We start from the raw sequence: 20,841 nt of genomic DNA on the forward strand, positions 1-20,841 counted from the left end.
CTCACCAAAAAACACATGCGCATGGCTGCTATTTAGGTAGCAGCTATGTTTACAGAAACAATAAAATATCTCAACAGGAAAAAACCCAATGGTCATTGTTGCTCTTTTTCTAGTACTCAATTCCAAATCTGTTCAGGCAGTACAAGTTTTGCCCTTGTAGAAACTCACCACATCCAGCAAATTTACAGCATGACCTTTTTGAGGGCTTGCAGGTAGTACTGTTACTGGTTTTGATTTTTCTTCCGCTAATATTTCCTCTGCTCGGGAGGTTTTCAGCATTCCTCTCCAGTTGCCTGTTCCTGATTCTGGCGCTCCATCTCCTAGAGCAGGGGACACCTAATAGCAGGCAAGAACAGAACTTACCAATTTAAATCAGTTACTTGCAAATCAAAATGACTTGCATGGTTCCTCCTTGTTGCCCATTTGTTCTAAATGCTTTACTTCTTTACTGGTTATTTAGGGAGCAGGAGCCCATAATAAACACAAGACCAGTTAATCTGATTGTTCACATGAATGAAAATAATAAGCATGCAGCCAAATGGCTCATTTGTCAAGCCAAGATCTGATTGTCTAAAAGTGACCATTTCTTCATGATGTGGTATTTCATCACACTGTGAACTGAACTGAATTGACCCAGTAAATCACAAGACAAGGCTTCAAATTTTATTATAAGAAGTTCCACTTCTAAGACACTAGAACTTCTCTGTCCACTTCTGTTTCTAGAATCTTCACAACTATATTAATAGATTATTATTTCAAAAATTAGCTTTTAAAAACCACATTCCATGAAACAAAAGTACTGGTAAAATGCTGAAATTGAAACACCTGTTCAAAATCTGAAGGTTTATTCTAGGTTTGTGTTAATGTGCACATCTAGAATCAAGAAGGAATGGTCCGCATTCTCCAAGCAAAACATATGCTGCATATTGCAGTCTTCAAGGGTGCTCTGATCTGGACATTTTTGTGTTTTTTAAACAGAGGTTGGTGGCTGTCTGTCAGGGATACTTGAGATGTTGATTTCATGCACTGGCAGGGAGTAGGACTATACCTCTTTGGGGCGAGTCCCTTCCAGATCTATGATTCTATAGCTGAACTGTTGCTTAGCATAACAAGTTGCAAATAGAGTAGGTTGCAACTAAATCTACTTTGCTCTTCTGAAATAGAGTAGATAAATTGCAACTGATTTAATGGGCTACTCAATGCTAAGCAACAGGATTTCAGCCACTGAGTTAATAGACAGCCTCTGTTATAGGAATATAACATCTTGACTTTTAAAGAACTAAACATTGTTGAGATACAGTGCCTTCTCAAAGACTCAACTGTCATAAATGTCCTGCTGAACTTTTAATCTGTTTTTAAATGTATATGAATTTCACAATGTTTTCTTGTTTTAATCCGCATATCACTTTGAAGGACTTAGATGTTTACATAATTAAATAAATAAAGCCTATGTTAAGTTTTTTTCAGAATATGGGATATATTTTGCAGAAAAACCCTGCCTTTCTTATCAAAAAAAATTTTATAAATCATTCTTTTCCATATTTTGAAATTTTCACTTCTGTCAAGGAGCCACTTGTTAAGAGTGCATAAGAATTTAGCTCAAAGATTAGCCTACCTGCTAAGTAACACACACAATGCAGCATTGTAAATTTGTGTACTTTTATAGTGATACGTAACAGAATAAGCTTCAAGCACTTTTTAAAATTACGTTCTGAATTTTTTTCATGGGGGATTAGCCACTTACATTTCTGTAAGGTGGTAAAAAGCTAGACTCTGGGAATCTCAAGAATCTAATGAATAGAGATTTATAGCCCACCGACTGTAGCCAGGTTTTGTACCTTTTGTCAAAAAACCCTAGCACATGAGCTTCACAAACACAAATAAATACATGTTTGTGTGGAGAATGAAAGAGTAGTAAGAGATTTTGTGAAAGGTGAGGAGTAGAAACCTATTAACAGCAGGAAAGCATTACTGTCCTGCAGGTGGAGTGCTCTGCAATTTCTCCATCAATGACTGACTTGCAGTTACACAAGCCAAAGACTTATCCCCCATTGAAAACAACAGGGCCTGCACATTCACAGAAGGGAAACAGCTGCATATGCAGTGCGTCATGCACATGTGGATTCTGTCCAAAGATAATTTAGCTTATTGAAAGCAAATAGACAACACAAGTGTGTTATTAAAGGTTACCTCGCTATTCCCACGCCTGCTAAAGTAGCAGTTTACAAATATCCTTTGATGGAATCTTTACACATTGCTTTTCCTGCTCGGGGGAATCCCTAAACATCTGCAGAAGATTGGGGATTATGTCCTAAGGCACACAACCAACTCATGCAGAGTACTGTGCACAAATGCATTGTGGTCCTATGCCTAGAACATCCTCTCCTATAGATACACAAAGCAGGGAAAATTTACAAGTAAAAAGCGAGCTATCCTCTAGGAGAGTCTCTTCACTATTATTGAACTACTTTGATAAGTGTGTAAGCATCCCAAAGCTTCCCAGAACCGATTCAAAATTTCCTTGGAGCAACTAAAGAAATCAAACACCTCAACAACATGGCAACACAGATCATGTTCAAACAAGTCATGGACAAGTACCGGTGGCTTACGAGAATCTTCAACCACTGCCAAAATGCACCACATAATGACTGAGCATGCAGTGCTTAGAGGAAGAAACAGAGACAGACCTTGCCATCAACCTCAGCAGAACCAGCAGTAGAGGTCTCCTGGGAGGATGGTGCCAAAGCACCAGGAGGCTTAGTGGACTAAAAAAGGCAAGAAGGGCAAAAATGACATCAGCATTGCAATGGCTCCATTGCAAAAGGAAGTTTGCAGTTGAACTTCTGAGCAGAGCTCCCAAACAGGAAGGTTTGGGGATAATTACTGAAATTACATGACAGCTTTGATTTTAAAGAGTATTTCTCAACTCAACTCGCAATTTTATTTAGAACTTAAGGCATGCACTTACTTTCTCTCGTGATCCAGCAGAAGGTGTCTCTCTAGCTAACCTGTTCCGCCTTTGCTGCTCCTTTAAAGAAAGATGTGCATTAGGAATCAATTCTGGGTGCATTCGTGTCTCAGTGCCTTAGAGACAGTGATCAACACTGCAGCAGTTGATGCTAGTGATATAATGACAGTTATCCATCTAACCTCATGTAATGAATAACATTACTGTTTGGGATTTTAAAAAACAAAACTCGGGGGACTATTTTGAACACATTTTCCCCAAAATTTTAAGACCTTCAAAAAAAAAATTCCCTCACCAAAAGGAAGTAATACACAATGACTAAAACTCTGGTGTTTATGTATGTGTTTTAAACACAGGCATAAGACAAATTAGATGCCACTCATTCACTTCCAGATGGCAATTAAAGACTCCCCGCTGGGATTCATGGGTATATGTGCCCTGGAGAATCACAGCAGTTGATCTAATTTCTGGCTGGAAGTGAGTGGATATTATGCCATTTGTTTTCTGCCTGCATATCTACACAGCAGAATTTCAATCAATGGAAAATAACAAATAATGGCACAATGATTTGGACAGAAATTATAATGAACAATGATAACAAGTTACTTTGAAGGAATGCAACAAGATAATGGTACCAGAAATTCTGGTCCAATAGCACTTGCTTTACAAAGTCATTTACAGCCATCTAGTTCTATTTTAACCCAGCCTCTAGACAATAATGTTCTTGGAGTATAAAATATTGTTAAGCATTTTTACCCCACTCCTCTAATAAAAAGGCTTCAAGAGCAGCATGCTGGGACAAGAAATCAGGCAGTCCTTACTCACAGGTGATTTGAAAAAAAGTGTTGAGGAATGGAAAGGGGATTGGGAAGGAAAAAGCAAAGTTGAGCACTATATTTGTCACTAAACTTCAGCAGATCATGGAGCTGGACCTAAGCACAGCAGAAAAACTGAATCTCCTCCCTTACCTCAATGTTGTTGTTCATTAGTCCACAGGCATCTGCAAAATCTGGATGTTTGGTATTAATGTAGGCTAACTCAATGGCTACCAAATTGTGAACCTAGGAAAAAAAAGTAAAGGGGCAAAGTAATTCAGAGTTCAGACGTGTGTCCATTCTGTTCAGTGCACAGCAGAATCTCTTAGAACTTCTTGTTTTTCACAGGGATCTGTAACAATGGAATTAAGCAATACATGACAACAACCCCCCCCCCAGACTCCAAGATAAACAATAACTATGGGCAACTCCTCTGACAAACTATTAATGGTTGTTGTAGGTTTTTTGGGCTGTTTGGCCATGTTCTGAAGGTATTTCTTCCTAATGTTTCACCAGTCTGTGTGGCCGGCATCTTCAGAGGACAGGAGTCACAACTCTGTCTGTGCTCTGATGCAGTCTGTGGGATACATGAGCATTTACAGCTGTGGGACCAGCTTTTTGTCCTTTTCAGGAGATTGGGTGATTATGGTGATCAGTGTTGTGCGTGTATTGTTGTGACAAGGGAGAGAGATAATCTGTCACTGTTATTGATGGGGTGTCGTTAGATAGTCTTTTGTGTGCAGTGATCACCAGTCCTTGTGGCTGGGTAGAGTTCGTTGATGTTTTGCACTGTGTTTTTCAGTGCTGGGAGCCAGGCTTTGTTGAGTTTTAGACTTCCTTCTTTTTGGTTGAAGCTCTGCTGGTATTTGTGGATTTCAATGGCTTCCCTATGCAGTCTAACATAATGATTGCTGGTCTTGTCCAGTACGTCTGTGTTTTGAAATAAAATTTCATGTCCAGCTTGTTTCAGGGCATATTCAGCTACTGCCAATTTTTCTGGTTGTTTTAGTCTGCAGTGTCTCTCATGTTCTTTGATTCTAGTGTGGATCATGCGTTTTGTGGTTTATACTGTATTTCAAAACACAAAAGTACTGCATAACACCCATCAATCACAGTGACAGATTATCTCTCCCCCTTATCACAACAATATTACACACAACAAAAAAACACACTGATCACCATAATCACCCAATCTCCTGAAAAGGACAAAAAGCTGATCCCACAGCTATAAATACTCAACTATCCCACAAACTGCACCAGAGCACAGACAGAGTTCTGACTCCTGTCCTCTGAAGATGCCGGCCACAGAGACTAGCGAAACGTTAGGAAGAAAAACCTTCAGAACATGGCCAAACAGCCTAAAAAACCTACAACCACCATCGGATCCTGGCTGTGAAAGCCTTCGAGAATACAAGTATTAATGTTCTCTTTCCTGATTTTAGAGCTTGTTGACCAAGCAGAGCCAAGGAAGGTGGGGCAAGAGAAACTGGAAGACTGCAGCTGCAGGAAAAGAATACTGCTCCTAACTGGAAGCATATTTTGGCAGTGAGAAAATTACTGCTCCCTTAAGAAAGGGGTTCTCACATTACGTGTGTGTGTAAGCTGGGTTAGACATCATGTGTATAAAATAACTGTCAAAGATTTCAGACTTACACATTTTTTGCAGGACTGCAGCTAGGAGATACTGGAGGAAAGTTTTCACAAACTGCCAAAACAAACACCCTGTGAAGTAGATGAGGTTTGAATCCAATTACTCCTGCCCCAAATTTATCAATCTATCTACATTATGCTAGGCCATTATTTCCACAACACCATGCATGATCTGCTCAGTGCATTCCAGTGTGGGCCTAATTATTTGAACAGCCAGATTTTGGGCTTAAAATTTCCTGTTGGAGTTTCATGATTGGCCCCTGGAGGAGCAAAGGGTGCTTACTAGGGAATGTACTCTGCTGACAGATACCAACCAGACCATGCAATTTCCACAAGCACACAACTGTACAGAACAGCCTTTGCAACAATTACCATTTCATTTGTCACTGGTAGCCTTCGACGCAAAAGACTGGTCACAACTTCAACAATGGCATCATGGAGCTTAGGAAACCTCAGCAATTCCTGAACACAAGCAAAGAAGGAACAGTTTGTTTTCTAAAGGGACAAATCTCTTAAAGTATCATCCAATTAACTATCAAACTGAAAGAATCACAATACATCACAGGCAGAATATTCACACTATGCAAAAACAACAACAGCAATGAAGATAATAAGGAATCGTTTCTTGGCATTTCTGGTTTCCAAGGACTAATCAGAAGAATTTGCGATGACAGAACCAAAGAAAGTGGCAAAACAGAACTATCTAATCCATCAGATCAATACTCTGTCAACGTTCAATCTGCTGCTGTCCGTGGCAGCCAAATTAAGATACTTGCAGGAGGCACTTAAAAGCAATAGAGTACTAAGACATGTATATTCTAAGTCATACTGGTTTTCACAACTCCCAAGAGATCAAAATACATTATACAACATCCACATAATCAACACTGATTTCAGCAACTATTCTGGCTCCTGGTTGTACACTCCCAGCATCAAAGGAAGAACTTAACAGGTCAACAATAAGGTGCCCATTTGAGAAAGACTTGCTCACTACACAAATGTTCGCTTCTTATTTATTTATAATATTTGCACACTGCTATGCCTCCAAGAAGTGGAGACTGCATTGGCACGTTCTTTGCAATCCAGATAATGCAAGTATCTCATACAGCATCAGAAGCATGGACCATTCTGAAAAACTAATTTGCTTACTCTTAAGGCAAAGAATACCAACAAAAAAACCTCAATGGGTAGAAATGAATGGGAAGAACTGCCCATTCCTTTGTATTTCAACACTGCATCCACAATCTGCAAAGCCCACACCAATCTGAATAAATCAGAACACACAAACCTCTGCATCTGTGGATAATTATGAATACAAGCTAAGCAATTTGCATGCACACCTGTAATACCAGAACACATTTGTGCGTATATACACTATTCTGCACGTGTGTCCACATAGTGTTCAAGTATTTTGTCAAAGCTTTCCATTCAATCCTCTAAACAAAAAAAGGACCATTATGCCTATGAATCTCACATATGTGGAGATGCATTAACAGGGCAAATTCTCCTAGTTTCTGGAGTATTTACATGCTGTGACATATGTAAAAAATGCAGATGGCCCCTACTTTTACCTGTGTGCTATAATTGCTACAGTGCTGAATAATCCGCTGCATTTCTTCATGAACAAGCTCCACACATCGCAAACTGGGTTCTTCCAAACGCTTGATCTGCCTCTTCACTAGCAGCTCAAATGAAACTTCGGGCACAAACAAGGCGGGCCGAGGACCCTAGTAGAGCAACAAGACAGTGGAATAGTTTTTCCTTTATTCTGAGATTTAAGAGAACCCATCACATTCACCCAACCCTTGTGCCACTCCCAAAGCAGCACTAATGACTACATTCCACACCCATCAAACATCATGGTATATTATTTTTAAAAAGGCAACAAAGCATCTTACTAGAAAGTTAAAGGATAATACCTACAGTAGCATTTCTAATTGCTGTTAAGATGTCAATGGTGTTAAGGCCACCCAATGGATCAACAGATTCTAAGGTGCGCCCAAAGGTTTCATGAAAAATGTAGCAAATTCTAGCTCCACCACACCTGGGAGAATGGGAAAAAAATCACTGTCACACATGGAGACAAATGGGGAGGTTGTATTTCCTGTACTTGGGCCCATTTGGTTTATAAAAGGTAGTAAATTTTACCTCTGAGTTCCATGAATATTCAAAATAATAACTCCACAATATATGGCAACAAATTCCAACACAGAACTTGTGCTTACAGTTCTGAAGTCTCTATGTATTTTGCTGTCCCTTCAATGGTGTTGCAATATTCAGTAGCAAACTTGGTAATAAGCTGCAATAACGTGGCACTCTTGTCATCTACAGGTTCCCCGTAGCTATTCAGCAGAGACTGGTACTGAGCAGCTAAAACATTGATTCTGGTTTTTAGTTCCGGTAAGCAGTCCCTGATGTGATGCATGAGTAACCTAGAAGCAGAAAGGAGGAAGAAATAATACTTTTAGCTGCACCGTTAAAAAGGAGTCTACAGAGCATTCTTTCAGACTCAAAAAATTATTTTGGGGTAAACAAGTGAAACTCACAGCCTGCCATTTCATCAATCTGACAGTTATCAGGATTCTAGGTTGCTGCTGTTGGGCAGAAAAATCCACATAGCTACCATACAGGGTGGTTTGTAAGGCAGATGGATGAAATTGTAGGCGCTTTAGAAACTGTATTCATTCATTAATTGTTCAAAGAGTTACTAGATGAACCTTGATCCAAAAGGATCCCAGACCCATGTATAAGACATGAATATTCAAGGTTACAACAGAAATAAATAATACTGCACAATGCTGCAGGCAGCGAAGCAGCGCTTTCAAATCAAAATACAGGAAATATATGAATTCTGCAGTTGGTTCCCCCCCCCCCCGTAATTAGCTACACCACATTGCTCTGAAATTTAGAGAAACAGAGGCGCAACAAGGTAGTCATGCCTTTCCTCCTTGTAAAATTTAAGCAATCTATCCAAAAACAGGTATTACTGGATCACCATCAATGTGAAACTGGACAGCAAAGGAAGCTGACAAAAGAAAAATGATTTGTTTGAAATACGATGCTGGAAGAGAGCTTTGCAGATACCTTGGACTGGAAGAAAGAAAAATAAGTGGGTGCAAGAACAAATCAATGAAACTAAGGCTGTCCTACTTTGGGGCACATCATGAGAAGGCAGGATTCTCTGGGGGAAAAACAGTAATTCTGGGAAAGATGGAAGGCAGCAGGAAAAGAAGACCAAATATGAGATGGAGTGACTCCCTAAAGGAAACCACAGGCTTGAGTCTACAAGAGCTGAGCAGGTCTGTTAAGGACAGGACATTTTGGAGATCACTGATTTATAGGGTCACCATAAGTCGGAAGTGACTTGACAGCACCAAACAACAACAGTAGCAGCAGCTGCCTGCAAAGCTAATAGCAGCTTGAGATGGGATATGCTTTGTGTTAGGTATAAGGAATAAATATTAAAATCTAATCCCAGAGTACTAATCTTCAACAGATGAAGCTGCTGATTCTTTAAAATCAATCACAATTATTACAGCATATTTTAATTGCTGATTTGTCTTTTCTGATTTTCTTCTTATACTTTGAAGCATGAGTAAAGAATACATTTGCTGGTATTTCTTCATTCTCATTATTGCTATTATCCATAACCTTTAACAGACTAAAAATACTGGATGAAATCCCACTGTGGAGCTCCATGTGCATCACTCGAAGTGAGGCAAGAGTTAGCCTTAATCATGCCAAGGCAGAAGCACTAGTCACAAAGCACTTCCACAGGGATGTTGCACAGCAGTCATGGCATGAATCATGTGATCAAACTGTGTGGTGGGCACGGCCTGGGCAGAACACTCTGTACCAATTCCATAGGTGTAACTTTACATTACATCAAATTGAACCAGATTTCTGCCACTGTCACTTTAAAACAAATAAATCCAGGTTGGATTAAATGAATGATTTTTTAAAAAAATAAAACTGATTTAAAACTTAAATTGTCAAAAAAATTCCAATTTTTAAATTTAAATTGTGATTTAAATCAAATCCACCCTGAATAAACTGTGAAGTAATGAAGTTCAAAGACAATAAAGAGAAGAATTTTAAAGGGAAATTGCTATTATCAAATGAGCTGGAGATTTCCTCATTATAGTCAGATGACAAGTGATGAAACAGCACTTAAAACATGCTATGTTGAACAAATACAGTACAACTCAGCACACAATCAAAAAATATAGCCCACAGATTGTTCTAAGGCTAAGAATTTTAATCTGTAACTAATCCAGCAAGGACAGTCCTCAACCACTTTACAACTGACTTCTTTAAAAACAGGCAGCAAGGAGAAATCAAAGAAATGCAGGCCATCCATCAGAAGATGTTGTTCCATGACAACAAATTGTGATATCCCATAAATAATTAATAGCTTTCCATTCATGCACTCTGCATGGGAGAGTCAAGATGAAAATACAGTGGTGCCTCGCTTAATGATTACTTCGTTAAATGGCGAATCCGCTTTACGATGGGGTTTTAGCGATCGCTATTGCCATCGCAAAACGATGTTCCTATGGGAAAAATTCGCTTCACGACGATCGGTTCCCTGCTTTGGGAACCGATTCTTCGCATTATGACGATCTAAAAGCAGCTGATCGTCGGGTTTAAAAATGGCTCCCCGCTGTGCAAAATGCCTCCCCGCTGTGTTAAGGACGGATTCCTCGCTATACAGGCACAAGAAAATGGTGCCCTATGGAGGATCTTTGCTGTACGATGAGGTATTTCACCCATTGGAATGCACTGAACGGTTTTCAATGCATTTCAAGGGGGGTTTTAATTTCACTTGATGACGATTTCGCTTAACAGCGATTTTAGCGGAACACATTATTGTCGTCAAGCGAGGCACCACTGTATCTATCAGGATATCTATACTTACTTATTTAAAATATTTTTATCCTGCCTTTCTCCTTAAAAAGACTCAAGATGGGTCCTTACTATTCCTTTGTTCTTGAAAATACCTTCACCACCAGCAGATATTTTGAAAAAATTCAAAGAGAATGCAAACTGGAGGGAAAAAAATCTGAACTCGCTAATGAGATTCAAAGAAGTTTCTCCTACCTGTTAAGAGTTCTCGCAAGGTACTTCGTTCCATTCCGGTTGGCTAGAGAGGGATATTTCTTTTGGAGAAAAGCATATTCATCACGAATTGCATCAGCCACACTCTTCTTATTGTTAATATCTAGTTGACTCCTAATAGGAAAAGAAAGAATTAGTTAATTATTATGTATCTTTTAGTAGAGTGCTATATATGTATTTTATTTTCTGGGCTGCTACCAGACACAAGTCATTACTGTAATTTTTAACCGGGTTCCATTTCAATATATAGTTATTTTAAAAACAACCTGCAAGTTTAAGTACAGAGTTGGCAATCCCATCTGGATTCAATTTCTACAAACTCAGGAAAAAGGCAGCGAGGCCTGATGCCTTGACAGACACAGCCATCTGCACAACACTGAAGTTGCATGATGTCCCATCTGCACTTCTACTCCATGCACCTATACTTTGCCTTGATCTTTCCAGAGTAAGTCCAGAGGGCAAAGATGAAATATACGGGATCAGCAGATATGCGCCTTCTTGTCCACTCCTGCATTGCACCATCTGAGCTCTACTGTACTGCTAGACAAATCCTTTGTAAGGTCACCCCGGCGTCTTGGTAGCTAGTAGTTAATGGAAAACCAGAGGGTGGGAGGATGCGGCCAGGTGCCTCAAGCCAACTATAGTATTAGAATCATACAATTACAGAGTTGGAAAGGATTCTATCATCAAGCCCAGCCCCTGTCAAGGAGGCACAGTAGGGAACTGAACTCCCAATCTCTGGCTCTCCAGCCAGATACCCTAACCACTGAATTACAGATTTGGCAAGAGATCAGGGCCAAAACTCTTGTGTTTTCCCAATTTCATATGCTGTCACCATCCTAAGAAGTCATGATTGGCATATGCCCTTCTCCTGGACCAGTCGAAGAAGCAGAGAATGACACCAGCGAATTCTGGTACCAAATAATCACCTAGGAACTGTATTAAGTGGTTTGACCTCTCTCTACAAGAGCGAAAACACTGCTTTGAAGTAAGAGGAATGGTTTTTAGTACTCATGCCACCCCAGACTCACCTATTCACCACACCAATGATGCCAAGTTTAACTGGTATCACTCTTCCCATTAGTACGTCCATAGCATCAGTGCCAGCATCCATGAGATCCAGCTTTGTGATAACAGCAAGGGTGCGCCGCCCTATCAGAGCGGCAGGAAAACTGTCATTTTACATTAAGCTGGTCAGATATGAAATTTGCAAACCAAAGTAAAAGAGGAAAGTAGAAATGTCACCCACCAAGAGAGGTTACTTACCATGGTTCTTCGAATGGTACTCTGTGAATCCACACAAATTGGTTAAACTGTACCTGCGCTGGACTCGTCGGCATATTCTAGAGCTTAAAGAATTGACCAACAGAACGCTTCTCCGTGGTGCGCATGCTCCGCCCGCCCGTGATACCTCAGTTCCAAACATCCGCGGCTGTCATAGCTCTGATAATTACAAAGTTCTAGACAACCTGTGACGGACAGCAGGGAGGTAGGGCAGAATGTGTGGATTCACAGAGGACCATTCGAAGAATCATGGTTACAGGTAAGTAACCTCTCTTTCTTCTTCGAGGTCTCTGTGAATGCACATGAATGGGTGACTACCAAACTCACTTACCGGAAGGAGGGCCGTCACGGTAAAACCAAAGTCAGCACAGCCCTTCCAAAACTTGCTTCCTTTTTGGCTCTGACATCCAGCCTATAATGTGTCACAAAGGTCGATGGTGTAGACCAAGCAGCTGACCAACAAATGTCAGAGACTTCAATGCCACGTAGCCAGGCAGTAGAGGTAGCCACAGCTCTAGTGGAATGTACCTTCAATACAAGAACTGGTAAAACCTTGTTCCATAATTGCCTTTGATAGGCTCCCATAGCTCCCTGGTAGTTTGAAACGCTCATGACAAATGAAGCCAGAGAATAGAGGCAACGGCCTAAGACATCCAGTTTCCGGCCTTCGCGGTAGGTAGGAGTGACCTTAGAACGATTTCCAGCCCTTGGTTGATTGGATCACACTATAATGGAATTCAGTGCAGGGTGCTTAGCGAGGAAGGTAGTGACGCCACCATGTGTCCTGTAATGATTTTCAACACATCTAGAGATTTGAAAAGACATAGGCGGTTGATTCCATGATTCCTTTATGAAGTCCAACATAGCTGGAATGAAAGCCAAACTCAGCAGGGGGGACTTATCTTGGTTTATATCATCGAAAACAAGGTCCTGTTTGGGAGGAGGAGGTTGCTCTATATCAAGTTCCAAGGATTTAGCAATGCAGAGAATTAACTGCGAGTATGATGTGAAGTCATCAGATGGAGATGGGGGATGAAGATCAGCAACATCTGAATCAGGTGTTGGTAAATTTGAAGGGGATTCCCTGTATGCTTCTGAAGGTGGATCTTGCACAGAGACCGATGAAACCGAGGAACCTCTAGTAAAAGACAGAGGTGGTGAAGATGAGTGAGGATGACTTCTTGATATGGAGGCTGAAGCTCGGGGAATCAATACGGACGTCTCCACTTCAAGTGGATGAGCAGTACTAGAAGACGCAGTGTGACATAACTGAGTGTGAGACACTTTTGGATGGGATACCGAAGGTGACGGTATTGATGAGGCCTGGGAACGCCTTGCAGGATGGGATACTTATTGACCCTGCTGCGGTAAATGGTGTTTAGTAGCAGGCTTTGATGTCATAGGCTCGTGCTGGAACTAGGCTCGATGCCGACGCTGAGGGCGATGGAGATGATCCAGACAAGAGGCATAGACATATTGCACTGTCTTGGGCTTGACATAATCACCAGTGTCGTATAAGGGATCAGAATCGTCCCCATGGTACCGACATCGACCACCACGCCGATCATCAAATTCTACATAAAGGGGCTCCTCATACTCAGCAAAAGCATGACATTGAGATGGAGGTGGAAGAACTATGACCTCCTGATGCTGAGGAAACTGCTGGCCTGGAGAAACATGCCGATGTTTCGCCAGACATTTACGCGGAGGGAATTGCTGTGGCGACACCTCCAAGTTTGACAGTTGAATCTCTGTTGCCCGTCTGATTGACATAGGGCTCGAATGGGCCGAGGCCAGGCTGGAGATTGCATCAGCCTCAGAATGGCCATGACTTGGAGACAGCCTCGGAATCGATACCAAAGCCTGCGACTGCAGCAGAGGTACAGAGCCGTCCCCTTCAGAAAGGGAGTCAGGATCAGGAAGCTCTCTGGATGACTCCTCAAGTATCGGTGAAGGCAGGGAAACTCGAACTGGAGGGAGTTCCTTAGGTTGAATAGACTTAGAAGACTGTTTAGCCTTCTTATGCTTAACCACCTCCTTTTTCTTGGGGTCTTTAACAGATGTTGATTTTGACATTGATATCGACATAGATGTCAACGACTTCTTCAGCTTGGATGCCTTCAAAGAAGCTCTTGAAGAAGGGGTAGCAGGAGCGGGCCAGGCAGTGAGTTTGGGACGAGGAGTGGGAGGAGCAGGAGTCACGATAGGTTCCATGGCTGCCGAGCTCGAGGTGTTAACGATTTCTCTCAAAGATAGGAGCGGAGCAGCTATAAGTGGAGCTTATGGGCGGGCTTGGTTAACTTTTTACACTCCAGACAGTGGGTCTGGTGTCTTTCCCCCAAACAGAATCAACAGTGGTTGTGGCTGTCCATGAAGGGGATCTTATTGGCACATGATGTACAGCGTTTGAAAGGGCCTGACAAAGCTATAAAATTTGGCAGGAAGAGGTGGATGGAGGGGAAAGGGAAGAACTCACGGAAAACATCAACGATTGCAGTCCAGAATCAAAAACTGAGAAAATAAGAGGCCAAAATTATTACGACAAAGTCCATAATCAAAATCGCAAATGGTAACCAGTCCTACAGTCAGAAAAACCAGACACAACGGTAGCCAATCCAAAATCCAAAAATCGTAAATCGAGACAGTCCAAGTCAAAATACTCCAAAGATCAGAAACGTAGTCAAGAAACCAGCCCAGAGTCAAAACCAGAAGACATGAAAGAATTGAAAACATCTCTAGGCGTCGCAAAAGATTGCATCGGCACCAAAAAGGAACCAAGGTATCATGAGCAGGCGGAGCATACGCACCACGGGGAAACGTTCTACTGGTCAATTGTTTGCGCTCTAGACTATTCCAAAGAGTTCTGCGCAGGTGCAGTTTAACCCGTTTGTGTGTATTCCCAGAGACCACAAAGAAAAACTAAGCCATAACAGAAAAGCCATTCACCATTAAAAGTGTGTTTGCTCTCAGGCTTATAGTTAACTGTGTGGTTAAAACAAGGATACAGAGTTGCTCCTATCAAACAAGTTTTTTTACACCCACATCCACTACACCAGAAGTTCCCAAGCTTTTTGGGACTGGTTGGGTCAGGCTCCATGTGCAGGGGCGTGTTGCACTTGTGCGCATGCCCGCGAGCACATTATGCCCACCTGTGGCGTGACAACCCCACGTGCATGTGGGGGGGCAGAGATCCATCTCCATGGCCCAGTTCCAGGAAACCCACAGTCTGGCAGCGGGCCACGGACTGGGGGTTGGGAACCCCTGCACTACACCTCATCAACCAGCAGTATCAATATTTCTTTAAAAACCGAGGTGTTTTAAAATCCACTATTCTCTGAGAGTATTTATATCCAAGGTATGTTTCATCAGGAAATAAAAGATTAATAAAACCTGAAAGTCTGAACGATTGTCTAAATATTCCGTCCCGGCCCCCCCCCACACAGTTAAATATTAAGGTTACATTTTTGTTTGTCATAATCTTTCACGAAAGCAGCTATCTTACAAAATACAAACAACACAATATATTCCAAGTACCTTGGAAACACCATGAATGCCTGTTTATGAAGCTAGGGACAAACATCAGTCTGAGCACTACTCATACTGATTCTTCCCCTTGCCCATGACATTTTAGTGCTCCACTTCCAGCTTGCTGCAAACCAGGATACAAGTCACTGTGCCTAACCTTGGGAACTTTTATTGTCAGTTACTAAAGCAGGTTCACAAGCCAAGAAAGAGAGGAGTTCTTGGTCCTGATCCCCATTCCCAGCTTCAGAAATCATCAGGGTTTGAAAAATGCACTCATCCACTTGTCTGTGACGAGTGAAAAATGCTGCTGGACGAGTCACAGCTCCCTCCCTGCCTGCATCCTTTCCCTCCGGCTGTCTCTCTCTTTCTAATCCTGCAGTCCTCTCCTCCACCCTCCCATTGCAAAAGGAAAACTGCCCTCTTCTCATGAGAAGAGAGTTTGAGCATTACATAAAAATATAGTTCTGCAGGAGAATGTAGAGCAGTCCCATGCTGGAGAATAGGGAGATTCCCTGCTCCCAATTTCAACTGAACGAGGACACATCCTGGGCTGGGAGGGAACCGTGGCTCCTTAAGAGGCCGGGCGCTTTTGCTTTCAGTTTTATTTTTGCTGGAGACATTCAAAAGAAAGGCATTCAAAATACAAGCTTCATGACCCCAGAGGGATGCAAGTAATAAAGCAAACCACGTCTGAGGGTATAAATCAGTGATTCCCAATCCCAATAAATTGCAAGGCTATGTCTGTTCATGCTGAACTGGTGAAATTTTTGACTGACTGGTGAGAGATTCTAAAAAATTTTGAAGCTCTGGAAATCATCATTGACAAACCCTGCAGAAACTATCCTGAACTGGGTCAACAGCTTTCATGGGTGTTTTCAGTGGCTTCATGGAATACATCCCGAACTTGTCTTTAGCCTGAAGGATTTCAATTAGGAGACTGACTGAAGGCATCTTGCCATTTTAATAAGACAAGTTACAATCACAAGTACACTACTATAAGGTAAGAACTTCCCCTCTCAATTGTGCTATGAGGAAATATTATGAGATGGGAGGAGCAAAACAGAAGTTGTGTTCTTTCTACTTACCATCTGGATCTACTTCCCGTGCTATTTTAAGGGCCTCAGAAGTGGCCATATCTGTGTTGGCAGCAGTAACTGCCAGGATAATTGAATTGGGGTTACTAATGAATCTAAGGATTAGCTCTCGGATCTGAAGTTCAATATCCTTTGGTTGATCACCCACAGGTACCTAGGACAGAAAACAAGTCAGTGAAACCTTTATGTGCCTTCTTTCAAAGTCATGTGTTAACACTTGATTATCTGCAGCCATCTTTTTAAAAATAGAGCACCTGAAAGTCATTCTCAGCAAGGAGATAAAGTAAGACAAGAAGGGGACTTTAACTGTGAAGGTTATTTGGGGGCAAATGGAACTTTTGACTCTCAGGTCTTCAGCTAGGCTTCTGATGCTATACTTAAGATGAGATAGCCAATTAGCAACAGATGAGGAAAACAGAATTACGAAGCCCCAACACAATGTGGCAGGGACACTGGAAGTGTTGGGGAATTGAACAGGAGAATCAACCAGAACCATAGGAAGAAACACAGCAAGCTACTGCTTTACATTGTAAATTGGTATCTTATGTATACTTCACTCAATTGCAAAATGTAAGTTTCACTAACTCATAGGGCAAAAATTATTTATTATCTTACCTTTGTCATTCCTGGCAAATCTACAAGGGTCAGGTTAACAACATTAGGTGAAAAAATCTTTAGATGAATAGGTTCAGGGCTGATCCCCTAGAAAGCCAAAGAAAAGTAATTAAAACTCATTTACAGTATATTGAGTTATTTTTCCTAATTGAACCTATCAAAAACCTGCCACTACCTCTGAATCTCTGACTTTAGGTTGGTATGAAATTGGGTATCTGTGGGTAATCTGCCTTCTTAATTAATTCAGATTTGAACACTTCAACTATTTCTCTGTAAGTACAGCCGGCAAATATCCCTTTTTAAAAAAAATGACTTTAAAAAACTTTACAGAGCAAGGTAATGCACTGAAGATGCAGAACTCGCTTGGGTGATATGCTCCAGGTAGACATTATGAACATCAACATGAAGGTTTTGTCTCTGTACACAGAAAACTAACATATCTCAGTAGAACAATTCCCAGCTGTGCCCACCAGATTTTGTGTAGAAACAATTTGCAATTGAAGGCTTAGCCAAACAGGTGCCTACCTTATTATTTCCTGAAATCCTTTCTGTTTCATTTTCGATTTCTTGCCTAATTTCATCGAAGTCTGTATAGAGCTGAAATGTTAGAAAGAAAGAAAGAAAGAAAGAAAGAAAGAAAGAAAGAAAGAAAGAAAGAAAGAAAGAAAGAAAGAAAGAAAGAAAGAAAGAAAGAAAGAAAGAAAGAAAGAAAGAAAGAAAGAAAGCTGATTTATCATGAATGGCTTTATTTATTTTGAACAAACCATTCAGGCAGCAACCGTTCTTGGAGGCAAGTTGTGCCAAGATCCAAGGAAGCACACCAGAGATGGAGAGATATGTGTGTGTCAATTCCTGAAGCTCTGTGCACAAGTACACAGACATTCTGCCTAAGTGAGCATGGTGGAAAAGATAATACTGAAGATTCTCCAGATGCAACAGGGTTTCCCTTGTAGAGAATGTTCTTGACACTATTTGGAACAGGAAAATAGCTACTCCACATGTAGAGACTGTTACATACAGCACTGATGTTACCTGTCTGTCATGGGTTTGGAGGGAAAGTTCCATCCTATGGGGAGTGGAAGGCGGGACATCAGGAGGAGGGGCTGTACTGTATAAATATGTGATGCCTGTGTGGTGAGAGAGACGCTGGGAGACACTGGGATGTGACGAAGCAGCAGCTGGGAAGAAGAAGCTGTTGTGGGAGTCTGTGTGTCAGACAGGGTACTTCTGTGTGTCAGAGTACCAACCTGATAGGTTCAGGTGTCTGTTGGTTAGCCAGAACTGATAGGTTCAGGGTCTGTGCTTCAAGTTAAGGGTTCTGGGTGAACCAAACTGTATGCTTGTATGAGTGAGAATAAGCCACGTTACTTTATTTTATTCACCTGATCGTTTTATTTTTCCATGTGTGTATTTAAATAAACCTTATTCCTTATTTGTTTGAAAATCCATCCCTGGTCTGTGTGACTTCTTAAAGGGAATGGTTGGTGGCAGCTTAGTGTAACTGTGTGGCAGATCCCAGTAGGTCTGGGTTTGTCACATTGATTGGTGTCCAGCGTGTGGGATACGACTGGTCCAGTTGTCCAGTGGTCCAGCAAAGCCTTGGCAAGTGTGCCCAGAGCAAGGGGGGTCTAGTCAGGGACAGTCTGAGGCGCGTAGGTAATCTTCTAGGTGTACCTCACGGGGAGGTGCGCTAGTAGAAGAACGTGCCAACTGGGGAGACTTAGATTAAGGTGCTCTGAGGCAGCCTAGTTTTGGCGGGAAAAAGCTGAGGCAAAACTGCGTAGTAACAGTGATCTAGCTTGCCAGCTGAGAGGCCCAGCAGAGGGGGGTAGGCTCTGACTCGATACTGTTGCAAGTTAGTGCTGAAGAACAGCAGCCTAGAGAAAGCTGGTTCTGAGGCAAAAAGGAAAAAAAAAAGTGGTCGTTTTATTTTGAGGCTTGACTTTTTAAAGCAGCCTGTTCTGAGGGGGGATTATGCCCTTGACTCGAAGCCAGATGGCCGAAATGAGTGAAGTGAAAGACCCCCAGATTGACCAAGGTTCTGAGGATGAATTTGGCTCAGTGCAGGGTGACAGCACAGGAGAGCAGAACCCAGAACTCAGAAAATTGCTCATAGTCCAACAGCATGAACTGAGGATGAGGCAATTTGAAATGGAGGAAAGGGAAAGAGAAGAAAGATTAGAGAGAAAATTGCTCTGGAAAAAGAACGGATGGCGTTTGAATTAAGGAGATTGGAACTGATGAACCAGAACAATAATAACAATAGGGATTCTGAGGGAGGCCAACTGTCTAAAGCTGACCTGAAGAAATTCCCTGTGTACCACAAGGGAGATTGTCCCGAGGTGTTCTTTTCCTTAGTGGAAAGAGCGTTTGTGGACTTCTCAGTGAGGGAAACTGAGAAGATGACCATCATGCGATCTTTAATCAGTGGTAGCCTGGCTGAGGTTTATGCCGAGATGCCTGAGGAACTGATGAAAGATTTTGCAGAGTTTAAAAAACTGGTGTTTGCCAGACATGGGATAAATGCGGAGCAGCTGAGACAAAGATTCAGGTCCCTCACCAAGAAACCAGAACAAACTTTTACCCAAGTGGGGGCCCAATTGGTGAGGCTGCTTGAGAAATGGCTATCGCAGGAGGGGACAGAGACCTATGAACAGCTTAAAGACTTGATAGCACTGGAACAGTTCTATTCAGTCCTGCAGGGGGAATTGAAATTCCAGGTGAGGGAAAGGAAACCGAAATCTGTGGCAGCAGCCGCAGAGATCGCAGATTTTATTTCCCAAATAAGAAAGCCCTTGGGTGAGGGGAAATCTGTAGGTAAACCCAAAGAAACCTACAGCAAGTACTCTCAGGGACCAGGGAAAAGCCAGCAAGGGGGAGGGGCCCATGGTGAAGGGAAGCCCTCAGACATGAAACCAAGACCTCAGATTTTGGAGGGAAAACCAAAACAAGATGAGAGAGAATCAAAATACACCAGAAAATGTTATTTCTGTCAGGGAAAGGGTCATCTAATCTCAGAGTGTGAGAAATTAAAGCAGCTAAAAGGAATGGTGCCTCAGAATTCTAGTGGGACCAAGCCAAAAGCTGTGTTCTGTGTCCAGAAAGAGCAAGGCTCAGTGTCACTGAGGGAGCCTGTTGCCATGGCTACTCAGTCTGGAACAGCTACCTCTGCTGATCAGGCTGAGGAAAATGGTCCTCTTGTGGAGGTAAAGCGCTGCTTGCTGATAAAAACAGATTCTCAGTTGTTTGAGACAGCAGGGGTGGACGTAGGAATACTTGACCGTCAGTATAGGGGGCTGCGGGACACTTGTTCCCAGGTAACCCTGTGCCATCCAGATATTATTCCTAGGGAGTTTATAATCCCAAATGAGAGCATGAAGGTGGCAGGGATTGAGGGGCAGGTAATCTCTCTGCCAGTAGCAGAGGTACCTGTCAACTTTCAAGGCTGGAGGGGAGATTGGCGGCTAGCGATTTCATCGACTCTGCCAGCAGCCGTGCTCGTGGGAAATGACCTGGCTGAACATGTGAAACGGGTGCTAGTGATTACACGCTCACAAGACACCACGGGGACAGTTCAGGGGGGTAATGATGAGCCAGAGACGGAAGCAGAGGGGAGTTCAGAAGCTGTGGTGGAAACCTTAACCACAGACAGCAGATTTGGACAGGAGCAAAAGGCAGACGCCACTCTCCAAAAGTGTTTTGAACAGGTGACTGATGCCCAGCTAACACCTGAAACCCCAGTGAGATTTCTGGAGAAAAAGGGGATTTTATA

At 42.1% G+C, this 20,841-nt stretch overlaps 1 protein-coding gene across 4 annotated transcripts in view; it reads right to left on the reverse strand.

The window, feature by feature from the left end:
- DNM1L (dynamin 1 like) overlaps positions 1–20,841 on the reverse strand; it is a 51,856-nt gene that overhangs the window by 7,128 nt on the left and 23,887 nt on the right. For 2 of the 4 annotated variants that reach the window (XM_078376268.1, XM_078376269.1), the window contains 13 exons: positions 17,595–17,666; positions 17,070–17,156; positions 16,446–16,608; positions 11,583–11,703; positions 10,534–10,665; positions 7,659–7,865; positions 7,357–7,477; positions 7,005–7,160; positions 5,806–5,895; positions 3,937–4,029; positions 2,969–3,028; positions 2,688–2,765; positions 169–336 (listed from right to left, as the gene is read on the reverse strand). In XM_078376268.1, coding sequence (XP_078232394.1) covers positions 169–336; positions 2,688–2,765; positions 2,969–3,028; positions 3,937–4,029; positions 5,806–5,895; positions 7,005–7,160; positions 7,357–7,477; positions 7,659–7,865; positions 10,534–10,665; positions 11,583–11,703; positions 16,446–16,608; positions 17,070–17,156; positions 17,595–17,666 — 1,548 coding nt within the window. The remainder of the gene's footprint in view (positions 1–168; positions 337–2,687; positions 2,766–2,968; positions 3,029–3,936; positions 4,030–5,805; positions 5,896–7,004; positions 7,161–7,356; positions 7,478–7,658; positions 7,866–10,533; positions 10,666–11,582; positions 11,704–16,445; positions 16,609–17,069; positions 17,157–17,594; positions 17,667–20,841) is intronic. The other 2 variants (XM_078376270.1, XM_078376271.1) reach the window with 1 other exon arrangement.

Source organism: Pogona vitticeps, chromosome 5 (genome assembly GCF_051106095.1).
Source record: "Pogona vitticeps strain Pit_001003342236 chromosome 5, PviZW2.1, whole genome shotgun sequence".
Taxonomy (NCBI): domain Eukaryota; kingdom Metazoa; phylum Chordata; class Lepidosauria; order Squamata; family Agamidae; genus Pogona; species Pogona vitticeps.